The sequence below is a fragment of the Physcomitrium patens genome, chromosome 24, assembly GCF_059467195.1.
Source record: "Physcomitrium patens ecotype Gransden chromosome 24, ASM5946719v1, whole genome shotgun sequence".
Lineage (NCBI taxonomy): Eukaryota > Viridiplantae > Streptophyta > Bryopsida > Funariales > Funariaceae > Physcomitrium > Physcomitrium patens.
In genome coordinates, this window is record NC_143433.1 from 5,650,225 (window position 1) to 5,670,290 (window position 20,066).

A 20,066-nucleotide genomic window follows, 5' to 3' on the forward strand; every position below is an offset into this window, starting at 1 on the left:
AGTTGGCCATGTTCCACACATGTTGTTAGCTTGAAGACCAAGCTAATTATATGGCCCACACATAGAAAAACTTGCCTTGTAAGTCAAGGTAGGTGTCCTACAAAGTCAATACATATTGGAGGTCCTATAGAATGTCGCCACGTAGCTCCTAGTAAGATAGTATATATAGAGACAAGAGTGAAGCCTTTTTCACTCTTGTCAACTAATTTCTTGCTTTCAATCTAGTTTCAAGGGTCTCTAGTTTTCTTGGCTTTTGGCAATAGCCATTCTAGTTTCTTTTTTAATATATATACAAAGTTATTTCTATTTTGTCATCTTTCTTTGAAAGAAGTCTGACTTGTTTATTTATCTTTATCATGTTCTTATCCTTGACACATTGAAAAGAGTACACTTACAATATCAGAGCTTTGTCTAATCTTGATTAAGAGTGGATTATTCCTTTTTTTTGATAATACATATTAGAAGCATATTAGAAGTTGCGGATTACCCTCTTCTAAACTGATATTATCCTTAGTATTTTCTTTATTTTCAAGTCCTCTCTTCTATTTATCTTAAGCGATATTAGACATCTTCTCTTTTTTAAGTATTATTATTGTAGAACTTGCTGAAATGAAGAGTGCAATGGCACAAATGCAAGAGCAATTGAGGGAGTTAATGCTTGCGATGCATCAACTCAATTTACCACCACAAGGAGCAATAAAATTAGTAGGAAGTGAAGATATAGAAATGATTGGAGCTGCTTCAACATGTGCACCAAATCATATCCCTTCTCCTGTGGTAGAACATCCTTCCAATGTAAGAGAACGAAGAATTATCCTATGTGAGAAGTTTGATGGTACCAGATCAAAGTTTAGAAGATTTATCAATCAAGTACAACTTGTGATTGAACTTCAACTCCAAAGCTATCCAACTCCAAAATCACAAGTTAGATTCATTAGTACGCTTCTTTCAGGTTCAGCATTATCATAGTTTTCATCTTTTCTTGAACGACGAGATCTAATATTACATAATCTAGAAGCTTTTTTGGTGGAGTTTCGATCCATATATGGAAAACATGATACAATTCGTGTAGCAACCAATAAGATCTATATTTTATGACAAGACAATTGATTAGTAATGTTGTATACTTTACAATTTTGACAACTTGCAACTAATATTAAGTTGGATAATGCTACACTTATTAGCCAATTTCTCTACGGATTACAATATGAGGTAAAAAAATTAATGCTCAACTTACCTGATCCTCAAACATTGAGTCAAGTAATTGACTTTGTTGTAAAGTGCGACAATCACCTTTTTGAATTCCGATTTGAGAACCGTACAAGTAGACCTCAACATTATTATAATTCAATAGCAATACCAACATCTCTTCAACACATACATTCAAAAGTAGAGGATATGCAAATTGATGCAGTACGTTTCAAACCTCTTACTGAACAAGAAAAGACTCGTCGTCGTCAGGAAGGATTGTGCTTATATTATAGAGAACCTAAGCACATTCTTGAACATTGCCCAAAGAAGTGATGCAACCATAAAATGAAGAGTATGGCAATCAAAGAAGATAGCATATCGAAAAATGAATTTATCTAGCTACAATAGGGATCATGCGGCTGGAACCTTGTACAATGCTTAGTGAAGGTCCTATCCTCTTCTCAGAACCCTCTCTATATTTTACAATAAATATTATTCTAGGACCTAAACATCTCAAAGCCTCTGCCTTGCTAGATTCAGGAGCCTCAACATGTTTCTTAAATGAAAAATTTGCTAAAAGACATAGCATATTTTTAAACATAGCATATGTTCATGTAGAAGTCATAGATGGTCGTCCATTGTTTTTAGGAGATGTTACTCATAAAACCCTTCTTATAGAAATGACAACTAATGGTCATAGTAGCTTTGTAATATTTAATATCATTATATCTCTTTCTAATGCAGTCATTTTAGGTTTATCATGGCTAAAAAAATATAATCCTAAAATAGATTGAACTTCTTGTAGTCTTGACTTTTCTGAAAGTATAACTAAGAGTGTAGTTAATCAAGTAGAAAGTCATAAGACTAATATAATTAAACCTATATTTGTAGGTACAAGTGTTTTCTTGCATGCTGCAAAAGAAGGATCACCTTATGCCATTTATACTACAGCTGTTTCTACTGGTGAAAAGACTTTAAGTGGCATTCAAGGCCAATATCAAGATTTTTAAGATGTATTTGAGAAAAAGAATGTGGATACACTTCCAAAACATCGTTCCTACGATTGCTCAATTGACCTTCAAGAAGGAGCACAACTGCCATTTGGACCAATCTACAATTTATCTCAAAATGAGTTGGCTGAACTCAAGGAGTGTATTCAAGAGAATTTGGCCAAGAACCTCATACGCCATTTCAAATCTCTAGTAGGAGCTCCAATTTTATTTGTGAAGAAAAAAGATGGATTATTGTGGATGTGTGTTGATTATCGAGGACTCAACAAAATCACTATGAAAAATAGGTACCCGCTATCTTTGATATCTTGACTTTTTGATCAATTGAATCAAGCTAAGATCTATACAAAAATAGATCTATGGGGAGCATACAATTTGGTATGCATCAAAGAAGGAGATGAATGGAAGACTGCGTTTCGAACAAGGTATAGACATTTTGAATACAATATCATGCCTTTTGGACTTACAAATGTACCACCAGCATTCCAACATCTAATGAATGATGTCTTTCGGGAGTTTTTAGATGATTTTGTTTTTTGTTACCTAGACGACATCTTAATCTATTCTAAGAACCTAGAAAAACATGAACTTTATGAACCAAATATAATAAAAATTAAGAGATGCGGGACTCTATGCCAAGATAGAAAAGTGTCTATTTTACACTACTCAAGTCGACTTCTTAAGATACATCATTTCAAATGATGGACTTATGATGGATCCTAAGAAAGTACAAACTATTATGGATTGGAAGATCCCAAAAACGATAAGAGATGTCTAATGCTTTTTGGAATTTTCCAAATACTATCAGATCTTCATCAAAGACTTCTCTCAAGTTACAGCTCCACCTATACGTTTGACTTGTAAAGATAAATTTCAATGGAATCAAGAAGCAGAAGTAGCATTTGAAGCTTTGAAGAGAGCCTTTGTTTCTGCACCAATCTTATATCACATCGATTTTTCTAAGCCATTTTTTGTGGAAATAGACGCATCAGACTTTGCTTTGGCTGCCGTATTGTCACAAATGGGAATAGATAATAAACTTCACCCAATAGCTTTTCATTCCAAAAAAATTTCAGCAATCAAGATCAACTACGAGATCCACGACAAAGAACTTCTTGCTATCGTGGATTCATTTTAAGAATGGCACCATTATCTAGAAGGTACTTCTAGCATAGTCACAATGTATACGGATCACAAGAACTTTGAATATTTTATGTCAGCACGTGTTTTGAATCGTCGTCAAGCCCGTTGGAGTATGTCTTTGTCAAGATTCGAATTCAAGATCACTTATCGATTAGGAAAACAACAAGGTTTGTCAAATGCACTCTCTAGACAATCTTACCTTCCACCAAAAGAAGGAGATGTTGCTTTTGATCAACAACAAATAATTCTCTTGAAGCCATAGCATCTTCATTTTCGAACAATGAAATCAATACTAACTGTTGATTCAACTTTCATTAAGCAAGTTCAGTCAACTATGTCTTCTGATCCTCTTATTCGTGATATTAAGGAAAATCCTTCAAAGTCTTATGATACTTCTAAATTTGAATTCAAGAAGAATCTACTATATTTTGAGGGACGCCTATATGTTCCAGAAGGTGAAGCTCGATTATGTGTTCTTCAAGCTCATCATGACTTTCCAGCAGCTGGACATTTTGGGTACAATAAAACTTTGGAATTAATATCTAGAGACTTTTGGTGGCTAAAAATGTGGAAAGTTGTCAAAGATTTTGTATAATCTTGTGATGTTTGCTCGAGATCAAAAACTCCTCGTCATTGACCTTACAAACTTTTTCAGCCATTATCCATTCCAGAACAACCATGGTCTTCTATTTCTATGGATTTCATCACGGATCTTTCAATCTCAGGTTCTTATGACTCTATATTCGTGATAGTAGATTGTTTTACCAAGATGGCACATTTTGTACCATGTACAAAATCTATCATAGGTGAAGAAATAGCTAAGCTCTTTCTTGACAATATCTATCGCTATCATGGATTATCCAAAGATATTATATCAGATAGAGAAACTCAATTTGTATCAAGATTTTGGCGGACTCTTTTCAAGATTCTAAAAGTGGATATAAAACTATCTTCGGCATTCCATCCTCAAATTGATGGACAAATAGAGGGTGTTAATCAAGTTTTGGAGCAATATTTAAGATGTACCATTAACTACCAACAAAATGATTGGACAACTCTTTTGTCATTGACATAGTTTGCTAACAAGAACACGGTACATTCTTCTATAAAACAAATACTTTTCTTTGCCAATTATGGTTATCATCCATGACTTGATACTTTTAAATTTTCAAAAGTTGATAATCCTGTTGCGAAAGATTTGGCAATTCATTTATTAGAGCTACATGCAATGATGAAGGCGCAGTTAAAAGAAGCTCAAGAACAACAAAAGGTTAATGTGGATGTCTATCAAAAGGAACAACCACCATTCTACATGGGTAATAAAGTATGGTTACTTTTTTGTAATATCAAGACCACTCATCCTTGTGACAAGTTAGATTATCGAACGCTTCAACCATTCTTTATTTCTGCACAAATCAATCTAGTTGCATATCGTTTATACCTACCAGATTCAATGAAAATCCATACAATATTCCACGAGTCTCTTCTTAAACCATACAAGACAGTGGACATACCAAGAAGAAGACATGCTCCACCTCCTTCTATAGAAGTGGACAATAATGAAGAGTTTGAAGTAGAAGAAGTCTTAGATTTAAGCCAGCGCCAAAATAAATTGGAATATCTTGTCTATTGGCGCAGATATGATATTAGTGAATGCACATAGGAGCCAGTATAGAATCTTGCAAATGCAGCAAAGGCAGTGGAGGCTTTTCATCGACGACATTCATCAAAATCAAGATGAAAACCTTCTTTATAAAAGAAACAAGATCTAGGCAAGATAACATTTTACTTTAAATCCTTGTTTGTAGCTTCTTTGTAGTTGTGACACTCAAGAGATGGAGAACTAACAACCAACGGATTTGACTCAAGAACCTTCGTTTGTTGATATGTCGAACGAGACATTATGATTGTCACAACCTTCAAGATGATGCAATTGAGATGAAGATCTTCAAGAATGATGTATTCTTCCTCGAATAGATGGCGAGATACAATGCGTTTGGTATCACGACCTTGGAAGGGACTCCCGATTTTTGGTGATTTTACTAGAGGTAAGAACAACTCCTGATGGTGTTCCAAATGTTTTATTTGAAGGAAGTTATGAAGGCTTCAACAATGATCAAATAACTGGGTGGTCTTTCTGCCCTGGTATGGTACACTACCGATGATTGAGAGGCCCTATCAATCATCTTCGAAGAGAACAAAGATCAGAGTATGTGGCGAATATAATTCGTCACATCATAGATTTTTTCAACATATGATTACCGCTCCTCGTAGAACTCGTCCCTAAAAGGGGGGATAATGTCACGGACATACGCATGTAAGCCAGTAATTACATGTGTAAATAGATAGAAATAAATAAAAGTAAATAAAAGTAAGTTAATTCTATAATATTTGGTATGAAAGCTTCCTAGAAGCTTTATAGACACTGCTTTGACTTTATAGGTGTGTTTAATTGACTTTTTGGGATTAGAAACGTAGTCAACAAGTTGGCCATGTCCCACACATATTGTTAGCTTGAAGATCAAACTAACTATATGGCCCACATATAAAAAAACTTTCCTTGTAAGTCAAGGGAGGTGTCCTACAAAGTCAACACATATTGGAGGTCCTATAGAATGTCGCCATATAGCTCCTAGTAAGATAGTATATATAAAGACAAAAGTGAAGCCTTCTTCACTCTTGTCAACTCCTTTCTTCCTTCCAGTCTAGTTTCAAGGGTCTCTAGTTTTCTTGGCTTTTGATAATAGCCATTCTAGTTTCTCTCTTAATATACATACCAAATTATTTCTATTTTTTCATCTTTCTTTGAGAGAAGTCTCACTTGTTTATTTATCTTCATCATGTTCTTGTCCTTGACGCATTACTATGTACATGTTTATAAAATTGCGATTTTGAAGAGAATATATTTCCATCTCTTTAAGGATGAATATTCAATCAAGAAAGAAATAAAATACTTGTATTTGAAGCATTGAAAATATTTACAATGAATTCCAATCCTAGGACATCTTTGGCTAAAACTGAAGTTGCTAAGATTTTGCATCCAAATCAAATTACAGATAAAATACTTAATGGCTTCAATGATGCACTTAGAATTACAAGAGTTCCTATTAATGAGGCTCAAAATGCACCTGCTTAGATTGCAGTGCTATTGACTATAATACCTCAAGTTATAACAACAACAACTAAAAGAACTCGTGCACTACATAAGCAACCATGTAAGAAGAAAGCTATAATATTAACTAATCCTGGTATTATTTCTCAAGAAACTTTCACTCATCTTAAGGGACCACCAATTCATGATGATATATCCATACATAATGTACCTTCAATTCCTGTGAAAAATAATCTTAGAATTAGAAGGAATAAGAACAAGTTGAGTAAAGAATTATCTATTTTGTATTATGCTACAAACGACATTTGGGACAAACCATCTATTACGATAGATGAATCATTTGCATATATGATTATAGAAAGTCCCTTCTTGCAAAGAAGACGATCCTAAACCTCAAACCATCAAAGAAGCGATGCGTTGCTCTGATTGATCAAAATAAAAAACTGTTATCGAGGAGGAGTATACCTGTTTGTTTAAGATGAAAGTCTTTGGTCCAATTGTAGATACGCTTACATCTTGCCCTGTGGGATATAAGATGATATTAATACACAAGCAAGATGCTGAGGGTCAAATAATCCGCTATAAAGCTCATCTTGTTGCTCAAAGATTTACTCAATGATTTGGCATTGATTATGAATATATATATTCTCCAGTCATGGATTCAATTACATTTTGATATATTATTGGAATGGCACTTCATGCCACTCTTGAGATGCATCTCATGGATGTGCTAACCACATATCTCTATGATTCTCTTGATGCAAATATTTATATGAAAGTTCCACTTGGCTTAGAAACAAGAACTCCAAATGGACCTATTCTAGGACAATATTATGGTATTAAATTATGTAAGGCCTTGTATGGTTTAAAACAATCCAGACGCATGTGGTATCAACGTCTTTGAGATTATTTAATTACACATAAGTTTGTAAGTGATCTACTAATTCTTTATTTATTTATTAAACGAGATAAAATTGGTTTTGTGAGCATCGTTGTATATGTTGATGATCTTAACCTAGTGGGCACTAAATCTACATGTGTTGTAGCTACTAACCTATTTATACATGAATTTGAGATGAAAATACTAGGAAAAATAACTTTTTATATTGGTCTTCAGATTATGCATCTCATAGATAGTAGCATTTTTTTCTACTAAGTAATGTATATTAGACAAATCTTGTAGAGATTTAATATGATTGATGCTTATCCATTGTCCATATCAATGGTTGGACGTGGTCGTGATCATCATGATTTATACCATCCATGTAAGGAGGAGGAGGAGGAAATATTCGGAGATCAATATCCATATCTCGCAGTAGTTGGAGCACTTTTATATTTGGCTACATCTATAAGACCAGATATTGCATTTGCAGTTAGTATTCTTGCAAGATATAGTGCACATCCAATATTACAACATTGGATTGGCATCAAACATTTATTACATTATTTAAAAGGTACTGAAGACTTAGCATTATACTACACACAATTTGCAGATCCAAAATTGGTTGGATATTGTGATGTGGGATATAAATCTGATATTGCAATAGCTAAATCTCAAACATGATATGTATTTTTAAGACATGGAGCTACAATATCATGGAAATCAGTAAAACAAACAATAATTGGAGCTTCATTCAACCATGCAGAAATTATTGCCTTACATGAAGCATCTCAAGAATGTATTTGGTTGCAATCAATTGATAAATTCATTCAAACAACATGTGGATTTTCATATGATGATTCTCCAACTATCTTGCATGAAGATAATAGTGCTTATATTGCACAGATGCAAGATGGTTTCATTAAAGGCGATAGGACAAAGTATATTGATCCAAAGTATTCTAATTATATCCATGACTTGATTACTGATCAAGCACTTATAATTAAGAAAATTGAATCTGCAAATAACCTTGTTGATCTCTTCACCAAAGCTCTCCCATTGTGTAACCATCGTCGACTTACTTATGGCATTGGTATGCGGTGACTTGCTTTTCTTGAATGAGCAAGTTAATGAACTCTTTAAATAATTAAAGAAAATGATGTTATACTCTTTTTCTTTCATCTATGGTTTTGCCCTTAAATACAATAAGGTTTTTTCAAATAAAGTTTTAATGAAACATCAATTGTTGATCTTACGAAATTATACAAAAATATAGATCATAATTCTATACAAATTTTATATTATGTAAATATTATGATGAGCTAGAAGGAGTGTTGAGAGCATTAAATGTAGCTGATGCTCTCCACAATATTTACTGTAGTCTACAGTAAATATTATAGCTATAGTATTTGGAATGTAGTGGAGAGGAACTGTTTATCCTCTCCCCTTCTCCTCCTCTTGTATACTAGACACAACCAGATCCTCTCTCCTTATAATCCTCCTCTTGTATACTAGACACAACCAGATCCTCTCTCCTTATAAACTCTCTTTTGTGTGTATTACTTACCGTTACTCTTGTGTCTTTCTAAACATTCTCAACAATTTCAATCTACCCTATCGACTTTTGATGCCGTCTCCGCAACTGTTGAAACCGTGGCGTCGATCTGTGATGGTCTCATCGGAAGTTTGACCACCACCGGATTTGCAGCGAAATTTAGTGTTTTGCGATCTGGGTTGTGAAATTGGTGTGATGTCACGTAACCTGGGGAAGACTCGCGATCATCGGTTGAGTCTGTGTTGATTAAGCCACGGAATTGCGCGTGATGTGAATTGGCAGCCAGGTGGGGTGGCTTGGGGTGTACACCACCGCTTGGGTTTTTTTCTGGGTTGCGTGGCGTCTCCAGGGGTGGATCTGTTTGCTTCTGGAAGCGATCCAGTTTTGCTTCATTGAGATATCTGCGAGCGTTTTGGAGGTATTGTGGATTTTTTGATTTTAGGGTTTCGGTCTTTGCCGAGCTGATTTGCGAGAGTGGAATTCGATCAAAACCATGGGGATTACTTCGCCGCCTACAGAGGATTCTGGTGGAGGAGGAGGAGAATTGTCTGAACCGATGCCTTTCAAGTTCGTGGCGTGGGCGGGATCTGCCGACGCGAGTTTTTGGCACCGGCTTGCAGATTTCAAGCTTGATACGCAGAAACTTACCGAGGTGCCCATTAGCATTTCGGGTATGGATTGTTGTTGCTTTTGAAAGACCTTTTTTTCGCAATGGGATTGATTTATGCCTAGCTCTGTGTTGTTCTGTTCTGCAGAACGTGGTTGACCTTATGAGTGAATTGTTGCATCTCAGATAACTCGTGTCTGTGAAAATGGGTTCAAGAATTGCGGATTGCAGTACGAGTGGATTCCGCTCTCTCTTTTCCCTACATCATATTGTCAGAATCTTTAACTTTCGAATTTGGCAAACATTATAGGTTTTTTTGCACCCTGCAACCAGCCACATGCCCCGTCGTACTTACAGCTGATGATGGAATCTTTACCGCTGGATACCGGCGCCAGCAATGAACCCACAGAAGTCCCTTACAATCGAAATCGCCTCCCAGTACCGGGAATGCTGTATAACACGAACACTCTCGAGTCCTACAATGCTCTCGACAAGCCGGCACTGTTGAGAGCCACTGCAGACCAGGTATTCTTATGTCGTCTATAGAATTGTATAGTAGTCATAGGCACCTGCTAGTATAGAATTTTTAGAGATTGAGATTTATTCAAGGTGCAATATGATCGTTGTCAATGAAAATATTTCGATGTACTTTTACTTTTTGTTATTTAGCGGTAAAATGCTGGGATTTGGTATGGCATATCTAAGTCCATGTTTGGTGTAGCAGATATGGGATGATATCAAATCTGGCAGGGCAGAGGAAGACACCAGTCTTCTGAGCAGGTTTCTCGTTGTTTCATACGCTGATCTGAAGAAGTGGACTTTCACTTATAGGTTCGCTTTTCCAGGGTTGAGAATGTCACCACAAGCAACTGCTGCTGCTTGTCAGGCTGCTCGTGATTTTTTCTCTAAAGATGAGGTTAGTCATCTGCATGGAATTAGACCTTGAAGCACATTATTTGCCATTCTTTCGTGTCTGCTCGTTTTCATCGGCTCCTAATCGGATTTCAGGTTGTTAATATTTTCACTCACGTGTTTGTCAGATTGCAGGAGTGTTGGCGGCATGCACCGAATGGCGAGCTTTGCCATCTGGTGCAAGTAAGCCCCATGTTTCGATCCTTGTTGTGTTGTGCTCTTTATATGCTAGTTCTATTGGCTTTATTGCATTTTATTACCGAGGTTGCGTAATGGGCAAATTGTGCCCACCTGTTTAGCTTGTGTAGATGGCACAGCCTCCTAGACACATATAATTTCCTGACTTTCAAATACATATATGTTTCTAAATTGGGTTTGGTAATTTTAGTACGTGTAGAGCTTTTCTTTAGTCTACTTAGACATCTATTCAAGGATTCTGTAGTAGTGTAAGAAAAGTCTTCAGGGATTGGTCAAACGGTAGGGAACGATATTTGCTTCGCAGTTGGTGCTGTACAATGCACTTACGCCAGCTTGATTAGTTGTATTGATCCTTACATGTAATGCAATGTAATGCGTGGCTTTCTGTTGGAATCTACAGGTTTAACCTCGTTCTTGATCAATATAACACCTGATGGCAGTATAAAATCACAATCTTTGAAGGAATGGCACACTGCTCAACAAGAAGGTGGAAAGGTAAGGAGGTTGAAAGTCATCATGTAGATTATGTTCAAATTTGGCGCTTCAGGTATTCCAATGTTTCTCAGTTTTTTTGACTATGTGACATTGAAGTGTGTCTAAACAAGAGTTATTTCTCCCATTAAAATCCGTTCTTATCTAAATTTTTTGGGTGAAATGGTCAATTGCTCTTGATGTCGTGCTACAGATCGTTTTAACGTTTTATGATCCTTCAAATCTTCCGGCGAATCCCGGGTGGCCGCTTCGTAATCTGCTCGCTTTGGCAAGTGTCAGATGGGGGGTCTCACGCCTGCAAGTCCTGTGCTATCGAGAGAACAGGAGTGGTCAACTAGATCTCGAACACTCGCCAGTGCTCGACATCATCCTGCCTGCTAAGATAGGTTTGTGTTTCAAGTTGAACAGTATATTCAGCAAACCAATTTCTTATCTAAGAGCTTAATCTCTTATTTAGGTTGTATAGGATTTCTAAGTCTGACAATCACATGCTTTTTTGATAATTTTCCTACCTTGTTGCCCTTGAAATATGGGCTTCCGCAATCCCACTTAAATTTTCAGCTGCAGATTGTGTAAGATGTGACTTTTGGCATTGTCTTCTTAATTTTGCGGGTTAAGTTTTGCTATTTTCCCTTTTTGAGGGAGGGTTTTTAGTAAGCTTTCATAAGCTTTGCACTAATTTATTTATAATTCATTTGCAGAGTGGATGGAACCAGTAGGCTGGGAGCTTAATGCTAGAGGCGGTAAAGGCTCTAAGTTTGTTGATCTCGGTCAATCCATGGATCCTCTCAAGTACGTTTTTAATTGATTGATTGATTATTTAATATTTTTTTCATGGTTTTATCACTTGTTCCTTTGCCACTTTTACTGATAGAACTAGTGTGTGACAGTAATATAATGCAAGATCCGTACAAAAGGCTACAAATCATTGTAGAAATCTACAGATGATTTCATCAATACCAAGATGTCTGTGTCTATAGAAAGTTTTCTACTTTATTACTTACAATGATTTCACAGGTTGGCTGAGTCTGCAGCCGATTTGAACTTGAAATTGATGAGATGGCGATTGCTTCCATCTCTTGATTTACCTCGGATGGCTTCCACGAAGTGCCTGTTATTAGGAGCTGGTACTCTTGGTTGTCAAGTTGCACGTACGCTGATGGTAAGCGCTACCCTCATTGCAATGAATAGGCCTGAACGCTGTAAGCAACAATGTTACACTAGATCCATTTGCTGACGTATATGTATTCTTTTATTGAATGTCCCTCTATTTGGTACTAGGAGGTTTATGATTCCTGTTCAAAATCACTAATAATTACATTTATTGGTCTCACACTTGTCACGAACATTGGTGAAGGCGTGGGGTATGCGGCATATTACACTGGTGGATTATGGAAGAGTTGCTTTTTCGAATCCTTTGAGGCAGTCGCTGTTTACCCACGAAGATAGCCTGCATAACGGAAAGCCAAAGGCTGAAGCGGCTGCCGAGAATTTGAAGCGAATCTTCCCTGGTGTGGTAGTTGATCATACCCTCTCCTTGTTTTGCTTGCGTTTCCATGTCTTAAGTTTTTGCGAACATATTGAGCACGACTATATCTTCATTTTGATCCATTCTCTGTGGATGGAATCACGATGATCTTCGCTGACCTTCCATATATTCATGCCGCTGATTTCATTTTATTAGTTGTGTAACTGTTTGAAGGTGCTCCCTAACACTTTCAAGATCATGGGTTAAATGAACTTGGGTTAAATGATCATGGGCTGTTATCATTCAGCTGTATCGTAGGATTATAATGCACTGGTACTTCTGCGACAGCATCGATCTTTAGCAACAACATTGAGACGTCCTTTGATAGCATAATTAGTTGGAACTTTTATTGTCAATCGATTTTGAGCATTGTCATTGGATGATTGGTGTTTTCACTTAGTGAGAGCGTGGTTTGAACTCGACATTTTTGTTCAGAATGCTGTAGGAGTGCAGATGTCGATCCCCATGCCTGGCCACTCTGTTGGCAAAAATGAAATTGCGGGGGTGGTTGAAGATTGTCGGCGACTAAAAGAGCTTGTGGACACGCATGACGTGGTGTTCCTACTCACAGACACTCGTGAAAGTCGATGGTTGCCCACTCTTTTGTGTGCCGATGCAAACAAGGTACGCAAACATATGATGATAGAAATGAAATAGTTCTTTACTTTTTTGAAGGAAAATCTTTGCATGAGCAGTGTTATTGTTAATTTTTATAGACGTCTGCATGAATTTCATGTTGCAGGTGGCAATCAATGCTGCGTTAGGCTTTGACACGTACCTAGTCATGCGCCATGGGGCAGCTCCTTCACTTGATTCTAACAGCAGCTCCGATGGACAACCTAGACTGGGTTGCTACTTTTGTAATGATGTTGTTGCTCCATTGGACGTAAGTACAAATAACCTCTTCACAGCTGTTTTCTCACTTTTCTCACATACGGGTCTCATGTTTCATTCTAAAGAATTCGTTTATTCATGTTGCTGAGCCAGTCTCAACTAATTGTTTGTCATTTATGTTGCAGTCTACAGCAAACAGGACACTTGATCAGCAGTGTACAGTGACAAGGCCAGGTCTAGCTCCCATTGCTGCTTCTCTCGCCGTTGAGTTAGCAGTGGCCCTTCTTCATCATCCCCTAGGGTATGCCATGACTCATACCTCACCATTGTACTACTGTTTCCCCAGTTTCATGGCTTGTCTTCGGAAGTTGATGTTCTTGCAACACGGTAGAGCATGGCAATTATTGTCTTTTCCCTTTCTTTTGCTAATTTGCACTATTATTTTCTTTTCCTTGCGGCTGACATTCCGGAATGTGGCCATTTTTTTATTTTTTATTTTTTATTTTTCTGTTGGCTGCAGGGTGTCAGCTCCTGGTGACCAAGCCACTTCTCTAACAGATAACACTGAGCACCCATTGGGGATTATGCCACATCAAGTGAGAGGTTTTATTGCTCATTACGCCCAGTTGGTAGTGACGGGTCAAGCATTTGACAAATGCACAGCCTGCTCTGCTTCTGTAAGTCTCTCTCTCTCTCTCGCTCGCTCGCTCGCTCGCTCTCTTACCACTGCAATCTATCCTGCTCTTTTTGCACAATTCTTCTTAGGAATTGTCTATTTACAATCTAGAATAAGCAATGAATGGAATAAGGGGAGATGTTTCGTGAAGAACGTCCTTACAAGTGGTGATTTTGGCAGGTCGTGAGAGAATTCAGGGAAAAAGGCGTAGAGTTTATTCTGGAGGTTCTGAATCGCCCTAATTACTTGGAAGATTTGACAGGGCTGACGGAGCTACTCAGAATTACTGATGATGAACCCCTGGTCTGGGACGACGATGCAGACTTTTGAGGTGCCTTCGTGGAGATGTAGTGTTCCAATTGACTAGAATTGGAAGCAATCGGCTAGAATTTAGTCGATGGTTTCGTCTTCGTGTGTAATCAGTTGATTTTTTAATTAATGTACAACATTTGTTGCTACTTCGTCACAAGGCACTGTCAGTTCTCTACCTTGGTAGAAAATGAATGCTACGGATGATTGTAATGTACAGTGGCCGCGACGCCGCATTTTCAACTTCAATGATGTCCTTTTTGGACGAAAGCAATCAGCAAAGCCATGAAAAGGGTTAAGATAACAAAAATAAATAAATAAATAAATGAAAAGAAAAATTCCATCAAATCCTCAGTTTGGAGTGACTACAGCACTTGCTCTAATTCTTAACAAGCCATAGCTTCTGGATGGGGATTGGAATTCTGCGACTGCAGCAGCGGCAGGCAAGCCAGGGCACAAGGTTGTGGATATATCTTAAAGACTCGATGCCCCTCACCATCCAGTCGCCTCGCATTCAATCATCTTCGAAGGTGCTTTAAGCACAAGCCAGTTTCGGCTACCATCATCTAACGTGCAGTAGATGTCAATCCAGAAGAGGAGATTTGTACAGAACATTGTAGAATTTTCTAGTGCAAAGTGCAGGGTCCGTCCGCCTTGTGGTTTTGTCGTAGCGCTGTGGAAGGGGTTGAGATGCAGCCAGCTTGAGGCACTGCTTGTTCAACCCCTCGCAGCTAGGAACCATCACAAATGGTAATTCTGGCTGCCCCAGCTTCATGTTACGAGAGTACAACCCTGACACCGCACTGTCGTTCCTCCACAACCCCTCATACTTCGATTGCTTATCCTTGAAGTAGAACACACCCATGCCCTCCTTCCAATCGTTCTTGAACTCTCCTTGAAACACATTCCCGTTAGCTGCACTCACGTCATGGCAAACTGATCACTACGCGATGCAGTAGAGGTGATGAATTGGGTGTGTTCTACTTATCATTGTAGGGGAACTCTCTCTCTCTCTCTCTCTCTCTCTCTCTCTCACTTGCTGTTGTAAGTTGTGCAGTAGTAGGGATTGCGAGACTCACACATGGCGAGGTGGCCTTGGCCCTCACGCTTCCCATTAGCCCATCTCCCGTGGTACATGTGATACTTGGCCTCGCCCTTGTGACTCCAATCCCGGTAGGTTTGCTCACCCATCCCGTGTCGCTTGCCTCTTTCCCACTCGCCCACGTAGAGCTCTCCTCCCAGTCCAAAGTATGTCCCATTCCCCTGCAAAGACAGTCAGTCATGGAAACTTTACCGGCTGTTGAGCTCCTCCTTTGTGAGCTTGTGAAGTGTGCGGAAGGAAATTGCAACGGCCAGGAGGAAGGAGACGGCATCAAACTCACTCCGTATTGGTTTTCCTTCCATTTTCCCTTGTATTTTCGAATGTAGTACCTCCCCGATTTGATCCAGAAGGTCCCATGACCATCCTTCTTGCCATTCTTCCACTCTCCTTCGTATCTGTTGCCGTTCTGGTACGTGTGCATGCCTTTGCCTGCAATGCAATAGGAGTGATTTCATCACGAGTGACCAGGGATCAGGAAACAAGATAAGATATGCATGAGTGCCGAAGAGAAGCAAGGTTCAATCTCTCACCATGACGCTTGTTTTCGTGCCATTCGCCGCAGTAATGATCGCCGGACGTCCAATACACTCCTGCTCTGTAGCCTTCCTTGCACGAAATGCGATCCAGGTAGTGGGTGTATGGCTCCGGAAGCTCCTCAAGTTTACCATGGTCGCCGCCCGCCTCTAAGATCGTGCTCAACTTTGGACTCGCTTCCATGGGCGGCTTGTGCCCTCAATCAACGTCCTCTAGGTGCTTCAAGATCACCGAAATTCTCAGAATCGGCTACATGGTCTCGTGAAGGTGACCCCATTCAATCACAACCTGGGAATTCTGAAGTGAACAGACCATCGTAATCATTTCGAATAAAGATTGTGCCCAGGCTTTCTTCAGATTTTGTTGCCAAGGGGTGGAACTCATGGTCGCAGTGTAGAAACGCCAATTTCCGAATAATTAAAGTTTATGCGGGGTTGGGGAGGGTGTGTCTCTTGGAATGCCATCAGATACATACACAATGCGGGATATAAAGCCTTTTAACGTCGGAGGATCTATTGAGATCTCCCACCATCAAACCTCTCACCAACTCTGGCGTAAACCTAGTACGTGGTTCTAATTACTTTCCAACAGTTTGCATCCTGATGACGTAGAAAAATGGCGTGTAGGTAGCTTTGTAGGTGCGATTGTTAGCCTTGGTTGTGGTTCCATGAAGCAGGAATGGCCTACATTCACCACCTGAGCTTCGAAGCCTGTGTGACGTGAATGTGCATTAACTTTCCCATCAGTTGTATTCTTGCGTTGATTGTGGGGTTAGATCCGCCCCTGCCAGATTGTGATTGTCTGCAGGTGTTAGAAAGTGCAGGAAATTATGATTCTATACCTGGACACAGATCAAAAGGCAGCCCACATGCGTTGTGTTATTAGACCCACAGTGGCAGAGGATCTCCGGATGGGTGTAAGGCTGAGGGTGTAGAGGAGAGTTGATGGCCAATTTCACGCTGTCGTCCAACCATTGCAGTCAAGAAGTGTTGTGAATTCGGTATGAGACTTGTAATGCCGAGGAAGCAATTAAGAGAAGGCGATCCCTGTAGACTTTGATACCAGTTATATCCACCCATCAAGAAAGATGCCCAGGCTTCGAGAGGCACAGATACCAATCGGGCACAAAGTTTATAAGAACATCTTGAAGCTTCTGAACGTTGCTGTCATCGTACGTTTCTTCTCTGTTGGCTATTGTTCGTCTTTCAAGTTGATTCATGTTGTAATTCATATGTAGGACTTTGTCTGGATCTACTTTACTGGCCGCTAGGAGACTCTTTGAATTGTTGGTGAATTTTGCTATAGATGCACACTGGACTTTTGTTTTGAGCAGATCTTTGGCATTATGACTGTGGTGATGTCTTTTGAAATCAATCCCGTGCCAACTTTCTCCCCTGGATGGTACGTGTCTTAACCACTTGAATAAGCCCCAACGTGATGGAGATTATCGCACTTCGTTCAAGAATGTACTTGATAAACGAAACCGTTAATGTGCGGTCGTTTCCTGGGACAGGTTGCTGATACTTTTGGGGTCAACGACAATGCTGGGTGGTTTTACGGGATTTGGGGGCACAACTCTGCCCTGTTGCTACAAGAGTCACATCATCTGCATGAGCATAGCCATCTTCGGCACTGCAGTTTTCTGCCTCTGCATGTTTGGCCAGGTCAATCAATTGTTTGATTTTCTTGTCTTCAGAGCTTGTTCAGACCTTAAACTCTCTAGATGGCTCTTAATTCTTTAGTCTGACATAAGCATTTGGCCTTTGGCATTGCAGAGGGCTAAAGTTGTGGCAAGCTTCAAGAGCAAAAGATTTTCAGAAGAAACTGTAAGAGGCTCTCTCTCTCTCTCAAACAAAATAAAATGAACTTGTGAATTTTTGAACATATAATCTTCCAAAAGCATTCATGATCTTTGGAATAAGTCTCTGAATGGTAAAGCCTTGACAAAGCTATGGATCCTGTATGACAGGTGGACCGCTACTTGTCTTCGATTTGTTGGCTGTATATTTTTGTCGTCATTGTTGAGGTTTGGTTTAATCCTCACCACATCTATCCCTCACTAAGTTTATAAGTAGGAAATCGAATCCTGAGTTGAAGAATTGACTGACCGCAGAAATAAACGTGGTGCCTGATCGTTCACACTCAAGTTATTGAATGCTTCTGAATGAAAATTGCAGGAATCCATAATGCATTATGATGATTGTTTGATCTTGTGACTCAACAGTGTGTTGCATTGGCAGCAAGGGTCATTTTCCAGCGCAAGTTCATCCATGAACAATTTGAGGTTTGAACCCAGACTTGAACCTCCTCTTTCATGTGCCACGACGAGGTTTTATTCATGGATACAATGCGCTATATCGTAGATAGTCTCTGCTTCTAACTGAAGGTTTCATAACGTCACTAACATAAACCCCCTTGGTTCAATTGTCCATACTAATTTATTTTGTCTGGAAAGCCAAGAATGTAACTGTTTTAAAACCGACCAAAAACCAAGATCCAACTGATTAACTGTCATTAAACTCTCATTAACTTGTTTTGGTGAATGGTGTGCAGTCACTAGCACAGACACAAGACCTCCGAGCTGCCACCTTGAGAACGATGCGAGAGGATCTGTGAGTATTGTACCTACTTATCAGGTTACTTTAATATGAGCGTAAAAATGAAGAATTAAACTTATGTCTTCATCATGGACGTCAATGCTTGCAGCGGTAGCCGCAGTAATAAAGTTGATAGGACCAGAGCTGGTAACCTCGACGCTAAAATGCAAGACAAGTATGCCAAGTACGTGTTAACGTTCTAACGCGGAAAACACACGTTCATCGTGAACAATTTCAATTTCCCACTGTGTTCGATGTCTGATATGTCATATCATTTAGATGAAAATACTGCAAGGATCCAAAGCGAAACATGTCCCAATCTTTGGCAGGTGGAACTACCAAGACGGGACATAATTCCAAGCTAGACCTCAAACTGCTTCAAATTCCTCAGCTTGCAGCCATCATCAAGGTACTACAGTAGCTAGATCAAATCTGCTAGAAAATTTATTTCACACACCATTCTATATAACACTCTGGCATGGGTCCAATTGATGAAAGATGTGTTAGTTCTGAGCTTGTGCAGGTTTTGTTTATCACATGTGGATGATATCAAGCATCTTCTGAAAAAGACCATAGTGTTCCTATGCTTCGTAATGTTAAAGCTTTTTTTCATGTATTTGTGCAAGAAGAGTGTTTAGAATTATGTGGTCGTACTTGGTGTCCCATATCTTGGTCAACCCTTTGTGTATTTCTTGATAGCTTTTGTGTATTTTATTGAAAACTTTTAAGAGATTTTGGACTTCAAGGTCTTGGGTTATTCTTAATTCTAGAGAATAAAGAATTGGTATATGTTGCACTTTATATAAGTTAAAAACATACAATTTGGCACAAAGATTGCCACTGTAGCATTCAAAAAGCACACAATTGTTATGTATTCTTGCTGCTCAATGCATTCAGAGTCGGGACATTTTCTTTTTTTGTCATGATGAATTCTTAATTACACTTCCAAAAAAATCAATCATATATACACATATGTGTATATATATATATATATATATATATATATATACATATACACTTCAAAATTGAGATTTTTAATGAAAACATTGTATAAGCAAAAATCAGGTTTGTAAACATTTTGTATAAGTTCATGACTAATTATACAAAGAGTTATAGCTGAGCACTTCTACAAAAAAAATGAATTCTTTTTTCTATTCTTTTCTTTTTCTTTTGTTTCTTTCTTTTAATTATTAGATAAAAAAATTAGTATCTGATAGTAATAAATAGTTATTTTATCAAATTTTTACAAAATTTCAGAAAAAAAAGAAAATCCTCAAAATGATTATTTAATACTATGCAATATATGTAAGATAGTTATAGATCTAGTATTTGATTAAGATCATAGATAATTTGTTAATTTCTTTTGGCTATTTTAATATCTCTAGA

At 38.4% G+C, this 20,066-nt stretch overlaps 3 protein-coding genes across 6 annotated transcripts; 2 read left to right on the forward strand and 1 right to left on the reverse strand.

Annotated features, from left to right (window-relative positions):
• The first annotated feature begins 8,810 nt into the window (after window positions 1-8,810).
• On the forward strand, window positions 8,811-14,607 carry LOC112276795 (ubiquitin-like modifier-activating enzyme atg7). Its single transcript, XM_024508495.3, has 14 exons — window positions 8,811-9,562; window positions 9,809-10,023; window positions 10,223-10,414; window positions 10,539-10,593; window positions 11,009-11,103; window positions 11,294-11,486; window positions 11,802-11,892; window positions 12,118-12,262; window positions 12,458-12,616; window positions 13,064-13,252; window positions 13,371-13,514; window positions 13,648-13,763; window positions 13,983-14,139; window positions 14,319-14,607. Exons 1-14 carry the CDS (start codon window positions 9,385-9,387, stop codon window positions 14,466-14,468), a joined length of 2,079 nt encoding a protein of 692 aa, XP_024364263.1. The 5' UTR covers window positions 8,811-9,384; the 3' UTR covers window positions 14,469-14,607.
• A 279-nt stretch (window positions 14,608-14,886) lies between these two features.
• On the reverse strand, window positions 14,887-16,416 carry LOC112276796 (uncharacterized). Its single transcript, XM_024508496.2, has 4 exons — window positions 16,080-16,416; window positions 15,830-15,978; window positions 15,527-15,710; window positions 14,887-15,362 (listed from the first exon to the last, which is right to left on the reverse strand). Exons 1-4 carry the CDS (start codon window positions 16,264-16,266, stop codon window positions 15,031-15,033), a joined length of 852 nt encoding a protein of 283 aa, XP_024364264.1. The 5' UTR covers window positions 16,267-16,416; the 3' UTR covers window positions 14,887-15,030.
• Window positions 16,417-16,550: 134 nt separating this feature from the next.
• On the forward strand, window positions 16,551-19,434 carry LOC112276797 (uncharacterized). Of its 4 annotated transcripts, none has more exons than XM_073531040.2 (10): window positions 17,023-17,254; window positions 17,417-17,484; window positions 17,597-17,747; window positions 17,859-17,909; window positions 18,053-18,109; window positions 18,308-18,367; window positions 18,637-18,695; window positions 18,790-18,864; window positions 19,010-19,089; window positions 19,204-19,434. In XM_073531040.2, exons 1-9 carry the CDS (start codon window positions 17,171-17,173, stop codon window positions 19,032-19,034), a joined length of 630 nt encoding a protein of 209 aa, XP_073387141.1. In that variant the 5' UTR covers window positions 17,023-17,170; the 3' UTR covers window positions 19,035-19,089; window positions 19,204-19,434. The 4 variants fall into 4 exon arrangements, with proteins under 4 accessions (XP_073387143.1, XP_073387141.1, XP_073387142.1 ...); XM_073531041.2 differs by having other exon boundaries at window positions 19,188-19,425; XM_073531042.2 differs by lacking the exon at window positions 18,790-18,864 and having other exon boundaries at window positions 16,551-17,254.
• The last annotated feature ends 632 nt before the right edge of the window (window positions 19,435-20,066 follow it).